The 15,360-nt window shown below is 34.5% G+C and overlaps 2 protein-coding genes across 2 annotated transcripts; one reads left to right on the plus strand and one right to left on the minus strand.

Moving 5' to 3' along the window:
- The first annotated feature begins 1,441 nt into the window (after nucleotides 1-1,441).
- LOC107815770 (outer envelope protein 39, chloroplastic-like) lies at nucleotides 1,442-8,420 on the plus strand. The gene is made up of 11 exons (XM_016641399.2): nucleotides 1,442-1,767; nucleotides 2,449-2,515; nucleotides 2,618-2,653; nucleotides 2,802-2,946; nucleotides 3,488-3,646; nucleotides 3,761-3,831; nucleotides 3,913-3,991; nucleotides 4,108-4,223; nucleotides 5,534-5,681; nucleotides 6,528-6,597; nucleotides 7,843-8,420. The coding sequence occupies exons 1-11, from the start codon at nucleotides 1,734-1,736 to the stop codon at nucleotides 7,998-8,000; spliced, it is 1,083 nt and encodes a 360-aa protein (XP_016496885.1). The 5' UTR covers nucleotides 1,442-1,733; the 3' UTR covers nucleotides 8,001-8,420.
- Nucleotides 8,421-8,677: 257 nt separating this feature from the next.
- On the minus strand, nucleotides 8,678-11,664 carry LOC107815769 (putative leucine-rich repeat receptor-like protein kinase At1g68400). Its single transcript, XM_016641398.2, has 2 exons — nucleotides 10,239-11,664; nucleotides 8,678-9,639 (listed from the first exon to the last, which is right to left on the minus strand). The coding sequence occupies exons 1-2, from the start codon at nucleotides 11,620-11,622 to the stop codon at nucleotides 9,038-9,040; spliced, it is 1,986 nt and encodes a 661-aa protein (XP_016496884.2). The 5' UTR covers nucleotides 11,623-11,664; the 3' UTR covers nucleotides 8,678-9,037.
- Nucleotides 11,665-15,360: the final 3,696 nt, after the last annotated feature.

Below are 15,360 nucleotides of genomic sequence, written 5' to 3' on the forward strand. Positions count from 1 at the left end.
CATTCCCTCCACCATAATTTCATAATTATCATGCCTTACAATAACCTCAAATCTAATAGGAATAATGAACACCGATAAAGTGCTTTAGGCGTGCTTTAATTTAATTTATCACGATTATGTACACGTTCGCGTGACATAATTATGATTCCCAAAAATAAATCAGGGTATGCGTTCGCGCGACTTTGGCTAAAAATAATCTTCTTAATATAATAAAAATGCTATTAATTGTGTAAACGTATGCGTGGCATGATTTTGGCACAATAAACAAAACGAATTCACACACGTGATTCATTTCAAAGAAAATTTCATATTTTAAAAGCGGATAGATAAAACATGGAAACCAATAAATCACATTTTATCCAAATTTAATCAAAGTCAAGTTGTAGTCAATAAAGCGACCGTGCTAGAACCACGGGACTCGGGGAATGCCTTACACCTTCTCCCCGGTCAATAAAATTTCTTATCCGTATTTTATTTTTGCAGACCAATAATAATAGAGTCAAACCTTCATTTGACTAGGGATTCAAATAAAAGGTGACTTGGAACACCCAAAAATCAATTCCAAGTGGCGACTCTAAACAATAAGATAATCCGTATTTCAAATTATCACTTTAATTGGAAAAACTCTTTAACCCACAACAATCCAATAACACATATATCTTTGCGGGGATAAAAAGGAGGTGTGACAGCCACTTGTCTTAATATAGTGCTTTTGCTTCTCTTATTTTACATATATATATATATATATATATATATATATATATATATATATATATATATATATATATATATATATATATATTGTTCACTCTTTTTCTAATTGTATTATTCATTACTTAGTATTATTAAATTGACATATAAATTTTTAATAAATTACCAATTTAGTATAATAACTACTCCCAAATTTGAATTGAAAGTTTTTTATTTATTTACTTTTATTTTTTTAAAAATAATTTCAAAACTCCAACTTAAAACTATTCCCCAATTTGAATTGGCAAGTTTTTATTTTTTTAATTTCATATTTTATTTTAAAATAATTTTAAAACTCCAACTTTGTTGGAACTTTATTTTATAAATCTACACTTGTTGTCTTATGGTTATGCCACTTGGCATCGTAGAATTATTTACTTCTCTTTATATATATATATGAATTGTTATTTTATTTTATATTTTCGTTTTTTTTTCGATTTTTATTATAACTAATTATAAGATATCTATATTTATTAATTCAAATAGTGTAACCAATTAATTCAAAATTTAAAATTCAAAAAATAAATTAGTTAGAAGGTAATTTATTTTGTCTTAACATTGTCATTTAATCTTTTGTGGTTATAACACTTATCTTAATATAGTGCTTTTGCTTCTTTTATTTTATATAGATAGATTTGGTTTTTTGTGGTTACGTCACTTGTATTAATGTAGTGCTTTTGCTAAAAGATATAGGGTGTCGAAACTTCAAATTGAAAGGCCGAACTGCAGACCACGTGCAGAGAGGGAAGGGCAGGCATAGTGGCGTAAGCCAATCCAGAAAGCAAGAGATAACTTGACAGCTCCCCGATTCCCATTTCCCATTTTCCCTCTTCTTCTCTTTTCTTTATATTCCTTTATATTTTATATTACAAAGAAACTGAACACAAAAAACATAGAGCCACTCAATACAACAAGACTTATTTAGTACTCACAAGTTTCAATCAATTCTTGAATGGTGGGAAACTCAACTCACTAATGGACTAATGGGTGCTCAGAAAAGCATTCATGCTGGAAAAGGTAGAGTCTTTTTCTCTCCCATTTCTCTAATAAAACCCATGTTTATTAACTCTTTGAAATTTTGTGTTGTATGAAGTCTTTTTAATAATGGGTACCTATAGTTTTAGTTTGTGCTTTATGATTGCGAAGATTGATTTGTTTTCCCTTACATTCTCTTACTAAAGAATGACAATTTTCTCTTGAATTGTGCTACGCAACTGTGTTTTCGGGTGCTGATACTTTTGGTCTGTGCGCTTAAAATTGTGAAGATTGAATTTTTATATACTTTTCTTGAATTTATCTCATAACCTCTGAAATTTTGTGTTTTATGAAGTGTTTTTTGGGTACCTATAGTTTTGGTTTGTGCTTTATGTATTGGAAATAAGCTTTCCCCCCTACATTTCGCAAATAAAACCCAAATTTATTATCTCATAACTCTCTAAACTTTGTATTCTATTAAGTGCTTTTTTTGGGTGCCAATAATGGGTACCTGTAGTTTTTTTTGTGCTTTATGATTGCAAAGGTTGAAACTTACTTTTTTGCATACATTTCTCGCAAAAAAAAAGATTGATTTATTTTGAATTGTGCTATACTGTGTTTTTGGTTGTCCATATTGGGTGCTGATAGTTCTTTTTTGTGCTTTATAATATAAAGATTTGATTTTTGTATATCTTTCTTGAATTAGTTGGTCTTTTCTTGCAGCTAAAATAGATGTCAATGTGGATTTTACACATAAATTATGTGCTGCTTTGATGCTCCAACCTTTCAGGTTGTTACATATTAAAGAACTTCTTCCCAATTGGTTTTGTTTTCATCAGTTCTTCACTCTTTGTTTCTTTCTTAATATTGCTGTTCTATCTCTGTCAAACAGGAATTCCGGCAGCCCTCTTGAATTAGTAATTGGCAGGTAATATTGTTCTGAAACATTAAGCTTCTTTTTGTTTTGGTTATAAATTTTTGGTGGGGTTTTCAAGGATGAAGGGTTGAGGGTTTTGTGTTTAAGCAGTGTTTTTTTCTGGCTTTGATTGACAATCCTTTTCTTTTTATTCTGCCAGTCTTTGCATAAAACACCCAAATTTATTTGGCAAGAGCGAGAAGCTAGATGTTTTGTGGGATAAAGGACTCTATGATTCCAATATCTTAATAACTTACCGGAAGCCAAGACCAGAATGGCTTCCTCAACAGTCTTTTATCATTCAGGTTTGCTACTCTTTTTTCCGGGCTAGTTATTATCATTTTGCTAATAAATAAATTCTATCTCAAATAGTATTTTATCTTGTTTCATTTATTTATTACATACTGTATTATTTTTTGTTTGGAACAGAGGTGCAATTGTAGTTATTGTTGTATTACGTATTATTTTTTTGGTCAAAGAAGAGTAGACTAAATATTTAGAATTTTGAAATAATCTGGTCCTTGAAGGGGCTGTGAAATTCAGTTGATTGGAATTCAAATTAAATACGTGGGCGTAAGTATGTTAAAAATGAGCTATTACCCCTCCCAATGTTCTTAGAATGTAATTACCAATGTTAAAACAGTTACAAAAGAGGACAGTATTGACGTGAAAATAATAACTCTTCTGTGTAACCGATCTGCCTCGGAGGCACGTTTGTTTGAAATTAGAACCAGTTTAACCGATTTTTAGTATCAGCTCGATAGCAGGCTTTAAAACAACTTATTTGTTTTGTATGGAGAATCTGACGCATTTTGGACTTTAATCCGAACTATACTTGTTATCCAGCATTCTGTTTCTCCTGAGATTGGGGTCCATGGCTTACCAGTTGACAACTTCTCTCGCTCTGGAAGTGGTGGAGTTAACTTATGTCGCTTCTCTGCTGGCTTAGATTTGAGCGAGCCTGCAAGTTCCAACTGGAGCAGCAAGACAAGTGTAAAATTTGAGGTAATTGTGACTCGTAGCACTTAATGGAGCTCTATAGACACGTTATTTTATTTCAAGATTAATGCACTAAGCTTTGTGTTGTTTGAGAAACCATAAATGTTATTTCTCATGCAGCATATTCGTCCTGTAAGCGATGAGGGTCGCTCAATTAACAGAGATCTTCATGGGTTTCCGGTGACTTGCAGGTAGCTTAAGCTATTACTGATTCTTAACTTCATTTAATTCAGTTCTGACTCAGCGTATACTGTCAAATGCTTGTTTTTCAGTGGTGGCTATCATGATAGTATGGTAGTAGTTAAACAAGAGTCTCGATATGCAAAAGCAAATGATCGTAGTTTTACTCAAGTAAGTCACTTTCTATACAAAAAATGGTGCAAATATTCTCAATTTATATTCGAGTTTGATATTACAGTGCATGCAATGTTCTATATGCTTTCTAAAACATGTGCCCGCTTGTCCAGTTTAGCCTGCAAATAGAACAAGGGATTCCTATTCTTTCCAAGTGGCTGATCTTCAACCGTTTCAAGTTTGCTGCGTCAAGGGGACTAAAGCTTGGGCCAGCTTTTCTCTTGACAAGGTGAGCGACATTTTTATTTAGGACAATTGAAGATTATCAATTTTGCACCAGTTGGTTTCAAAACCAAGGTTAACCAGTACGATATTTATTAGTCGAACAAAGGTATAATAATGAAGTTCCTGATAAAGAGATATACAAATGAAGTAAAGATAAATAAGCATCCAACTGCCACGAGAACGACATAGATAAAATAGGGAAAGTTAGCATTCAGTGTTTTCAAGTGTCTGATGATTTATTGGTAAGTTACTCAGGAATGGACAAATATTAACATGAGAAGCTCAAGAGGAAACATGTAGGAAGGAATGAACTAATGATCAAAGCATCAGGAAAACAGTGTGAGGAAGTCAAAGGCGAAAGATGTTTGAAATACGACTTGAGCATTGGAGAAATCAAGATCTATGTGTATTAAAGAAACACATAAACACATGGGAACTGGAGTTGGAACTAATAGAAAATATTGAGCTTTTAAATCTACTTTCCTTTTCGAACTTATAAAATATTGAGTTTTAAACTCGACTCTGCCTCTTCAAATTCAATGTAAAGCAGTAGTTTAAGAACTGGGACTTCTGCTTTTACTTATTTGTTTGTTCTTAATAAATATATCTTCATTAGTCAGATTTACGAAATATATCTTTAATTGTTTATTTAGATTTACTAGTTTTAAATTTCAGAGAGAAAAGCTCTCCCTTCTTCCTAGAATTATGGAACTACAGAAACTAAGCAAGACATTGATCCTCCTGCGAACAGCCATCTCCCACAAGTTTGCGTTTCAATGAAGCTGCAAAAATCTATTGACTCAGTAATGGTCTATGCCAAAGTAAAAAGTAGAGCAGATTAAACTTTGTTGTCAAATGACTCCAGCCTTGTCTCTATAGAGGAGCGGCTGGCCACTGGTGTCTTTTGACAGCATACGTCACCACAAGCTAGTGGCAATGAAGCCATTTTTTCAGTATCAGGAGTAGAAATTGATTTCTTGAATACATGTTTTGTTGGGCATATGTGCCAGTGAAGTGAAATTGAAACAATTGGGCAATTGGGTTCACATGACTGAAAAGGGACCAAGGTGTATAAGTTACGATTGTAGTCCGATTGCGCACACACTTATGGTCAAATAGTGTATGGGTCTTTTCAACAAGTTGGGAGATTTTCCGGATACATTCATGTTGATATTAGTCTTGCAGAATGTATCTCTAAAAAGTTCTAAGCCTTGCTGTTAAACAATGTCCGTATCCTATATAGTTTTATTTTCTTGTTTTCCTTTTAGAATGCATCTTTCCATATCCCAAAGTCATACATTTTTCTCTTGACAGCCTCACAGGTGGTTCTATCGTGGGGGATATAGCTCCTTATCAATCTTTTGCAATCGGCGGGCTTGGCAGTGTCCGAGGGTATGGTGAAGGAGCTGTTGGTTGTGCTAGATCTTGTCTGGTTGCTAACAATGAACTGACGTTTCCTTTGGTATGTTTTTATTTGTAAATTACTGAATCTTTGCTCGTAAGGGTCATTTGGCTGCACATTTTGCAAAAAATATGTTCTTTTATCATTCTAGTCTTCTAACTTCCTTAATGATGCAAAAAGATGGAGGAAATCTTGTTAATTGCAAATGACATTCAGGAAAAAAAAGAGTAACTGTGCAGCACAGACTTGACAAATGGATTCGCTTATTTTGGTTTTGTTAAAAATCTATTACACTTAGTATGAAACAGGTGTTAAGGGGAATGCATGTCTTTTTATTGGCAATGATGTCCTGTCTTAATTGAAGAATTTGACATTGAAGGAATGTCCTCTCATTAAGTAAGAAAATTCTATTGTAAGATAAATCATCAAATGACAGCGCTATAAAGTCAAAAGAACCTTTTTTTCTAATTTGAAGAAAATAATTTTATTAACAAAGATTAGTTGTAAGAATTGACTGTTCAAGAAAAAAGAGGAAAATATTAATTGCAAGAAATGATAGTTTTTGTAACAGTTAAAAGGTTAGCCTTGTCCCACAAATGAAATTTCCTAGCTTAAAGTTCCAGTATCAAACTCTTCTACTAAGACTGGGAAAAGTTTTTTCCTTTTTTGAGAATGATAATAAACATATGTTAAACTAAGACTGAGAAAGGATTGTTTCTAAGCTATTAAGAAATCTGTTTTTTAAACCTTTTCTTGCTATTGTCTCCTCTTATCTGCACTTGCATTGTCTATGAAATTAGTCTGTACTCGTCTCGTATACTGCCCTCATTAAATCCTCTTTGCATCCATTTGGACCTATTAAATTTTATATTGTGTGGAGTCTCACACACAGTGCTTTGTATCCAGAACCCGATGCTTGATGGTGCAGTCTTCTTGGATTGTGGATCTGATTTGGGCTCAGGTCGTCATGTGCCTGGTTAGTGACTTAGTAATTCTTATATTATGCAGAAGGTTTGCTTTATGTTACTGACTACTGTTGAAATTTAGAAAAACATGTGTGAGAATTTTAGAAAAATCTTCCCGTCGATTACTCCTTTTGGAAATGTTTGAGAATGTCTGTTTGCTTAGTTGTATAGTCTCTCTGTGTTTTCTTATGTTGCTTGGGTTAGGTTCCTTTTTTTTTGTTTGGGGGGGGGGGGGGTTATGGAATGGGGGCTGCCAATAAATATGAAACTCCAAATAATTGGTATGGGAAATTATTTTTTCTATTGTTACTCATGAAGGGGAGCATTGGAGCAACGGTTAAGTTGTCTCTATGTGACCTATATGTCACTGGTTTGAGTCGTGGAATCAACCACTGATGCTTGCATCAAGATAGACTGCCTACATTACACCATCTTGGGGTGAAGCCCTTCCCTAGACTCTGCGCAAATTATAATTTTCTGTGTCTTTTGCTTTGCTTCTTTTTAACTTGTTTGTCTCATGCTCTTCATCTGCCTTACTTCTATTGGGCCAGTATTGAGTATATTACTTGTTGTAAAGGTTTCAACCTTTTGTTTCCAATAAAGCTGTTAATGGTTTAGTTTATGACATAAGGAATTTAAGCTTAATGATGTTCTGGTTATTGTTAACTACTGCTTTCGAGATCTAAGTCCACACTTTAGGTTTCACTGTGAAAATGTAGATCCACATATACTCTCATAAGATATTTAGGATAAGTGCATGAAGACAATCCTCATCAACAAGATGATGAGAATATTTGCTGAAAAATGTATTGGAGTAACACTAGTTTGTTTTGCTAAATCATTTCTGAGGGATGTGGAGCTTGTTAATTCAGTTGTTTTTAGCCATAAAAAAATGAGGTTAGAGTCCTTCAGTGTCTCCTAGCAAGATAGTAAAAGCAAATTCTTTCGAAAAGGAGAAGTTCAATAATATAGGATGTGTAATCTTAAAATCCCTGACTGCTCTAGCTATGCTTTATAGGTTAACTAAAAACATGCATATGTTCGGATCTCTCTTAAGTGCTGCAAGTATACAACCTAGTTGTAACTACTTCCTTTACCTCATCAATGTGATAATAAGATTGCTTTGTTGTTTATCATGTTCAAGAACCTCTCAGAAGTTAAGCCAATAGATAAATGTATACATAATGAACATGCTTTCGGCTCACTTTGTCATTCGTCTGTCTCAACATATTTTCTCTAACATTTGAGCATTTCAGGGAATCCCGCTCTTAGGCATGGCAAACCAGGAACTGGAGTTGGGCTTGGATATGGCCTTAGATTCAAGTCTCAGTTGGGACATTTCCAGGTGGACTATGCAGTCAATGCATTTCAACAACGGACTGTGTACTTCGGCTTCAGTAACCTCCCCTCATGAGAGTTCACCACAGCACTTGCAACGGTAGCAAAACTTATGATCAGCGTTTCATCTGTAGAGAAAATTTCTGAGGATATCTCAAAGGGATCGGATTTTGGGCTCTGAGTAGTAGCCTGTCCCTTATTAGAAACAAAGGCTGCTCTCTTGCAGAGACAACAGTGAAGATTTTCCTCATTAAGCAAATTGGTGCAGAGAAGTGGTTCCATTTTCATCCTACCGCTTCAAAGATCAGATAGAAAATTGTAAATTCTATACCGCGACCATCAGGAAGTGAGTATTCTTGTCAAAGTTACTAACCTGCTATAAGACAATGTAGAACGTTCAGTTTCCTTTTTTCTTTTACAAATATAGAATTTGTTAGCTGATTTCATTCTTGAATTGGAATTACATATTATGTGAATGTGATTTACTGGTTTCGCACAGTGTTGAGTCGTTAGTCAAACCTGTTCACAGTTATTGAAAAAAGAGCTAGTTGTCATACAAAGAAAATACAAGTTAATCCCTGTACATATAAAATAGACGTCCGGTCAGTGCATAGAACCTAAACTCAGGAGAAGAAGACTAGCCATAAGGTTGCACATGCGACCAATAATCCAAAGCTTAAATACAATAACAAATATTGTTGTAAGCAAATTTGAAGCTTCATTATTACATCAAATGAAGATAATCAAAATAAAGTACGCCACCTAACCAGAAATTGCTTCTGTCCGTGGTGCAACAAGCGTTACCACTCGTTCAAATCTTGTAGTTTAACTCTACTAAAAAACTAATCCCACTCTTTACTTGTCACTGGAATCTTTAGGTTCAAAGTGGAATTTTTGGTTCAAAATGACTGAGATTAGCAAGGATGAATACAAGAAATAGAAGGTAGTAGTAATATTCCAACTACAAACTATCACAGGTTTAAATCAAGATAAGTAAGACATTGCTACAAGTAGGAGAATGTACCATACATGACGTTGAACGTCTAAAGTAATTCATCCTCAAGTTAAAAAATAGTTAAGTCGAATCCAGGAAAGTACTAGTATTAAGATTGATTAGATGATGGTACTAGTACTTGCAGAAACGTCGATGGACCTATCATCCTCGTCTCGTATAGTAGTAATCATCAGAGCAACTTGGTTTATACTAGGCCTAGCCTCAGGAGAATGGTTCACACATTTTACAGCAACTTGTAACAAATTAACCATCCTCTCTTCACTAGCAACTTCTTGTATCAATGTTCTATCAAACACTTCAACTGTCCATTCTTCTCTTAGTACAGAAACAACCCAACTTGCAAGTTCTAGTCCATTGTTTTGCACTTTCCCTGTTAGCAACTCCAAAAGAATTACCCCAAATGCATAAATGTCTGCTTTAAACAGTGGTTCTGCATTTTCGTCGGTTATAGGGAAGACATTGGAACTGCTTGCAAATTGAGTCTGGTTTTGTATAGTACTAATTTCAGTACTGCTCATAAGACCATATTCACTGATGCGTGGTTCCATGTTCTTGTTCAACAAAATGTTGGATGATTTTAAGTTTCCATGAGGAATTCCGTCATGTTGAAGCTCCTGATGCATGAAAGCTAAAGCATCGGCTACACCTGCAGCTATAGAAAGTCTGCTGCTCCAATGAAATGTTTGGCCTGTCTGGATTCCTGATAAGCAGATTTATACACTATTAAAAATATAACTAAGTAAATAAAAGTCTCTATAACATATTATGTTTTTAGATGAACAACGTCATCACACAATTCAATATGATATTAGAGCAGATTCAGTCTCGACATTGCCCACTATCAAAAGAATTTCCGATCAGGTGACCATATAGTTTACGTGTTTAGATGAGATGGTCCGCACAATTTAATGGTTAATTTATCATTGAACTTTGTCCGCTATAACAGTAAAGTTACAAAACTTTTTTGTCAAATTAAAGTAACTTTATGCACTATAACAGTAAAGCCACCTTGAAGTTTTGTTGTCATACCGGATAAAATAAACTTTACTGATGTAGTGGATAAAGTTTTTAGTTACTTAATGAGATAAAAAATGGTCATGTGATTTACAGTTATAATGGAAAAGTTTCGTAACTTTGTTGTTATAACGGGTAAAGTTAATATTGTGACTTTACTGTTATAATGGAAAAAGTTAAAAAGTTCAGTGACCTAACGTAAAATTAACTCATACAATTCCATGAACATAAGAATGGAGTGAATTGCATATCTTTACTTGTGAAAAGTAACTGAACGAAACTTACCTTGTAGATGTTGAAGAAGACTACCATTATTTTGATATTCATAGACAAGAAGCTTCTCTTGTCTAGAAGAATAAAAGGCAACAGCAGGCAGAACATTTGGATGCCTGATTTGGTCAAGTTTCTGCATTCTTTTCTTGAACTCACTACCAGATATTGACCAATCCTTTATCCTCTTTACAGCCAAAGTCATCTTTGGATTATCACACATCACTTTATAAACACTACCATGTTTCCCTCTTCCAAGTAACTCAGCTGGAGCCTTAAGCAAATTCTCAAATCTCAATCCATTATTCACTTCTGGACTCGTAAGAACCACGAGTGACTGTGAAACTGCGGTGTTGCTTTCATCAGAAGAAATTGCAGCTGATGAGAAACCTGAATTGCTCGCGCCTTTCTTAGATTGATCCATTGATGTAATAGTAATCATGTCACTATCATGATCAAATGCAGCCACCTTTTTCATCGCCTCGAGACTCAACTCCTTTTTCTTTTGCTTCTGTTTCCTTTTTCTGTAGACGCATAGTAGGATAACAAGAACCAGAGCCAGGCCAATTAGAATATAACCTGAAAACATGAGAATCTCATCTCTTGACAAGCTTCTCTTAGGCTTGTTATCACCTGAGTCTGCCTCTTCGGGCAACGATGAGCATTTTGTTGCCAACGGTGCACCACATAGCAGAGGATTATCAATGTAGCTACTAATGGGGAATTGATCACCCTCAGGCGGAATCAATCCACTGAAATTGTTAAAGGACACATTAAAAGCAACAAAATTAGAGAAATCAAATTCAGGTATTTCCCCTGATAGCTGGTTATTTTGAGCCTTGAATTCCATCAAACCTGATATCCTGGATAAATCAGGCAGAATCCCTGACAATTCATTGTTGGATATATCAAGCTTTTTCAAGTTATTCAATCTTGAAAATGATTGTGAAAGGCTACCCGAGAATCGGTTTCCACCAAGAAAAAGGTGTGTTAGATGTTTGCACTTGTCTATGCTATCCATGTTTTCCCCCTGAAGTAAGTCGTTTTTCAGACTAAGGAAAAAAAGGGTGTCCGCAATAGACTCCACGTTACATATTGTGTTGGCATCAAAAGTTCCAGTGAAATTGTAACCATCAAGAATGATTTTTTCAACAGAAACTGTCTTTGAATTACATGTAACACCAAGCCAATTGTCCTCGCAAGGATCAGATGTTGAGTTCCAACCTGAATTAGTTCCAAGAATTAATGTACTATTATTGTTAGAAAGCTCTGCGATAAACTTGAGTAATGCATCTTTAGCCAATGTTTCATCTTCATCACATTTGGTTGTGTCAAGGATAAGAACGAATGAAATGAAGAGCAAAGCAAAAGTGAGATTTTGGTTCATTTGGTTATGCATGCTACTAGCAAAAAGTGGGAAAATAGGGAGATATAATGTAGATTTCACAGTTCAGCAGTGGAAAACAAATTATGATGAGTTATTAAATATGACTGGATATTCCCAATGTTGAAGTAGTCATTAATCGACTAATTGTGGTGCCATTTGGCGGAAAACACAATGAAATTTGTATAAACATTGTGGACTTGGTTATACAAAGTCAAGTACAGTATCAGATTCTCACGTCTCAAAATCTATTAATTAAATTCCAAGTCGGCCGGCTGCAAAATTACTCCTTAACTTTATATTCTACCGTCTTTTTCCGTTGCTTATTTAAAATTCAGAAAATTTTCGAACCATGTTTTTAAACACAGAAAATACTCTTTTTTTCTTTTTTTGGCCGTGCCATGAAGTAAATTTGTACATAGTAGTTGGATAGGTTGGATTCTTTTAATTTTTTCTTTTTCCTTGGACCAAACATAATCTATACTATGTTAAAGTGTATGACCATATCGTCTACAAACTTAAACAATTATAAAAAATATATTTTATTTACTTAATTATATCTTCCAAAATGTCGCTAGGACTCGAAGATTCATGAGAAAAATTCTCATGTCAAGATCAAAATTAGAACTGCTTTAGAAATCTACATTTACGTACTAGTTGGCTTGACCCCTTAAAGTTTTTTTCTCACTGCTAAATCTTTCTCCAAAAGAACATTTTTAAATAATCTGTCACTACAACGCAAATGTACATACTTCAAATCTGTCGCTACAACGCAAATGTACATACTTCAAATCTGTCACGGCATTGTAGAAGTAATTAATTACAAGTTAATTAAGACAATAGAGCACCTCATAGACACCTTATTAGGAAGATACAAAAAAGAACAAGTAAAACTTGCTCTAATGTATATCTAATAGGACACAAAGAGATTTCCAATTCTTTTCTAATTGGCGTTTGTCTGAAAATTCAAAAATAGGGTGTTGGGTCCAAATGCACACGCCAGTATACCCGGCTGACAAGTAATAAAGTGATGGAAAAATATCGTCCCACAAGGATTTATGATCAACTATTGTCCAATCTAAACTATTTATAAATTTAAGGCACAAGTGAGTGTGAAGAAATGATTGTGATTTTTATTAACTAAATTACTACTGTGAGCACCTAATTATTTTTACCATATCCACTTTTTGTTATTTAAATAGTTTTTGAGTTTAATCTTGATATTTTAGCTTTTTATTCACCTTTTTATATGTTTTATTTGAGAAAATTAAAAACCAACAAAAAGAGTCACTTTTTTTTAGATATTAGTTGTGTTTCATTTGCAAAAGAAAAGAAAAACTCAAAAAAAATATGTTCTCTTTTAAGAGGTACTTTAGCTAATATTTTATCCTTGTATTTTTCTTTATTTGTCTTAAAAAGAAAAATAAATTAAAAATGAAACAGAAAATAAGAGCCAATTAGAAATGACCAAGCTACAAAGATTCTTTTTTTAATAATAAACTTTACACCTGCTCATGAATGGCTTGCTCACCAATTAATCCCACCATTTTTTTATGCCATTCCCGATTACCCACAAAAAAGATTCCCCCACATAAGACCTAGATCTTTAGGTACAAAGAGGGGGGAGAGCACGAGAGAAACGAGAGTACAAAAGTGGGAAGAAAACAGATCTGAAAAAAGAGGACAAAAACGCAGCTCACTCCTCTTCTTCCTGTACGAGCAGGCATGAAAAATTCCAACAATTCAACCACCAAAACGACCTCAAAAATACCTCCAAACCAACTCTGAAAATCAGTCTAAATCCACCAAAAAATAATCCCAGAACCACCCCGAAACAGCTGTAATTTCACTAGTTCGTCGCTATTGCTTTAGCTATACAACCACCAGCGAAACACCATCCAAAATAATCCTTTTTCTCTAAAAACCCACCTGGAAAATGCAGCGAAAAACCCATTAAAACCATCGTAGTTCTTCCTCAAAGCAACGTGCAATTGGGTTGAGTCGGGTTTGAGTTCACGACGAGGTTTCGTTCGTGGTTCCGACGAGGTCTTCCATCGCGGATCTATCATGTGTTGTAGTAGCTATTATTCCAACTTTTATAAAGGATCTCTATATATTGCAAGTCTGAAATTGCTTCACTCAAGGTCCATTTCTACTTTAGATCTCAATTTCGTGTATGGCTTGATGTTTAATGTTGCTGAGCTTATATTACTGGTGCATTGTTTATATGGTTATGTGGTGATTCGTTCTTAGTTTGAGAATTGTTGTGACGTTATGCTAATTTTCATTTTCTCTTGTTAGCTTTGCAACTGCAATTTAGTATAACAATTGTGGCTTAGAGTTCATTCGTATGTTTCAAGTGATTTGTTAAATGGATCTGTTGAATAGGATTTTATTAAAATTAGGGAATGAAGATTCAATGTCATATTTATGGGCCAGTATTGAGTCTTACAAAATCGAAGTGGGTCCTGGGCTTTTGAATTTTAAATGGGTATTGAGTTTAGGCTGATTTGAACCAATAAGTGGAACAGGTTGTATTGGGCTTGAATTTGACTCATTAACTAGCTCGCCGTTTGATCCATAGCTGCTGATAACTCCAAAATACCTTTTAGCCCATTAATGACTTGTATTTTAGATAGCTAAGTAATACACATCTTCCACAATAATTCCATAATTCATGACCTCACAATAATCTCAAAATTAGTTTAGAAAAAAATAATTCTTAATAATCGCTAGTATGCTTTAGGCGCGTATTAATAAATAAATTATCGTGATTATGTACACATTCGCGTGCCATAGTTATGATTTTAAAAATTAAAATCAAGGTATGCGTTCGCGCAACCTTGGGCGAAACAATCCTAATAATAACAAAGTGTTATTAATTATGTACACAAACGCGTGACATGATTTTTAGCGCACTAAATAAAACAGATTCACACACATGTGGTTCGTTTTAAGATAATTCCATAATGCCATAATCAAGTAATTTAAAAGCGGTGAAAGGTAAAACACACATAGATTCTAAAACATATAATTAAAAATTAAGCCAGGTATGATTAAGAGCGACCGTGCTAAAACCACAGAACTCGGGAGTGCCTCACACCTTCTCCCGGGTTAACAGAATTTCTTACCCGATCTTCTGTGTTCGTAGACCATAAATAAAAGTGAATTTCCTTGATTTGGGATTTTAAAATAAAACGGTGACTTGGGACACCATAACAAATATTCCAAGTGGCGACTCTATTTAAATAAATAATTCCATTTCGAATAATGTCACTTTAATTGGAAAAACTAGCCTATTCCTCGGAAAAAAAAGGTGTGACAGCTGTGGCTACTCTGCTGGGGATCGAACCCAGAATCTCTAGTTCAGGGTTCAGAATTCGAGTTTGTAATGTGATCTATACTTGGCTTTCTTGATTGTTGATATTTGGACCTAATGTGCTAATTGCCGCCCATTTACCGCTTTGATATTATTTAAACTATATAAACTGTCTTCTCACGCCTCCCTTCTAAGTCTTCTGAAACTATGGTGTACACGTACGTGTGGCCCAATTTTCTGTTAGAGGTCATACCAAATAGAACGAGGCTGGATCGGTAACTAGGCCGGATATACTTTCATGCTCCCGGTACGTTGCCCCCATCTCGGCTCGAGCTGTTCGCTTGGGTAAGCCAGGTCTAAAACACTTTCCCCAGGATTTTAAACTTAGAATAACATAACCTCATGCTAGATCCCTAGTAGGAACGTTTGTTTGC

Source organism: Nicotiana tabacum, chromosome 9 (genome assembly GCF_000715075.1).
Source record: "Nicotiana tabacum cultivar K326 chromosome 9, ASM71507v2, whole genome shotgun sequence".
Taxonomy (NCBI): Eukaryota; Viridiplantae; Streptophyta; class Magnoliopsida; order Solanales; family Solanaceae; genus Nicotiana; species Nicotiana tabacum.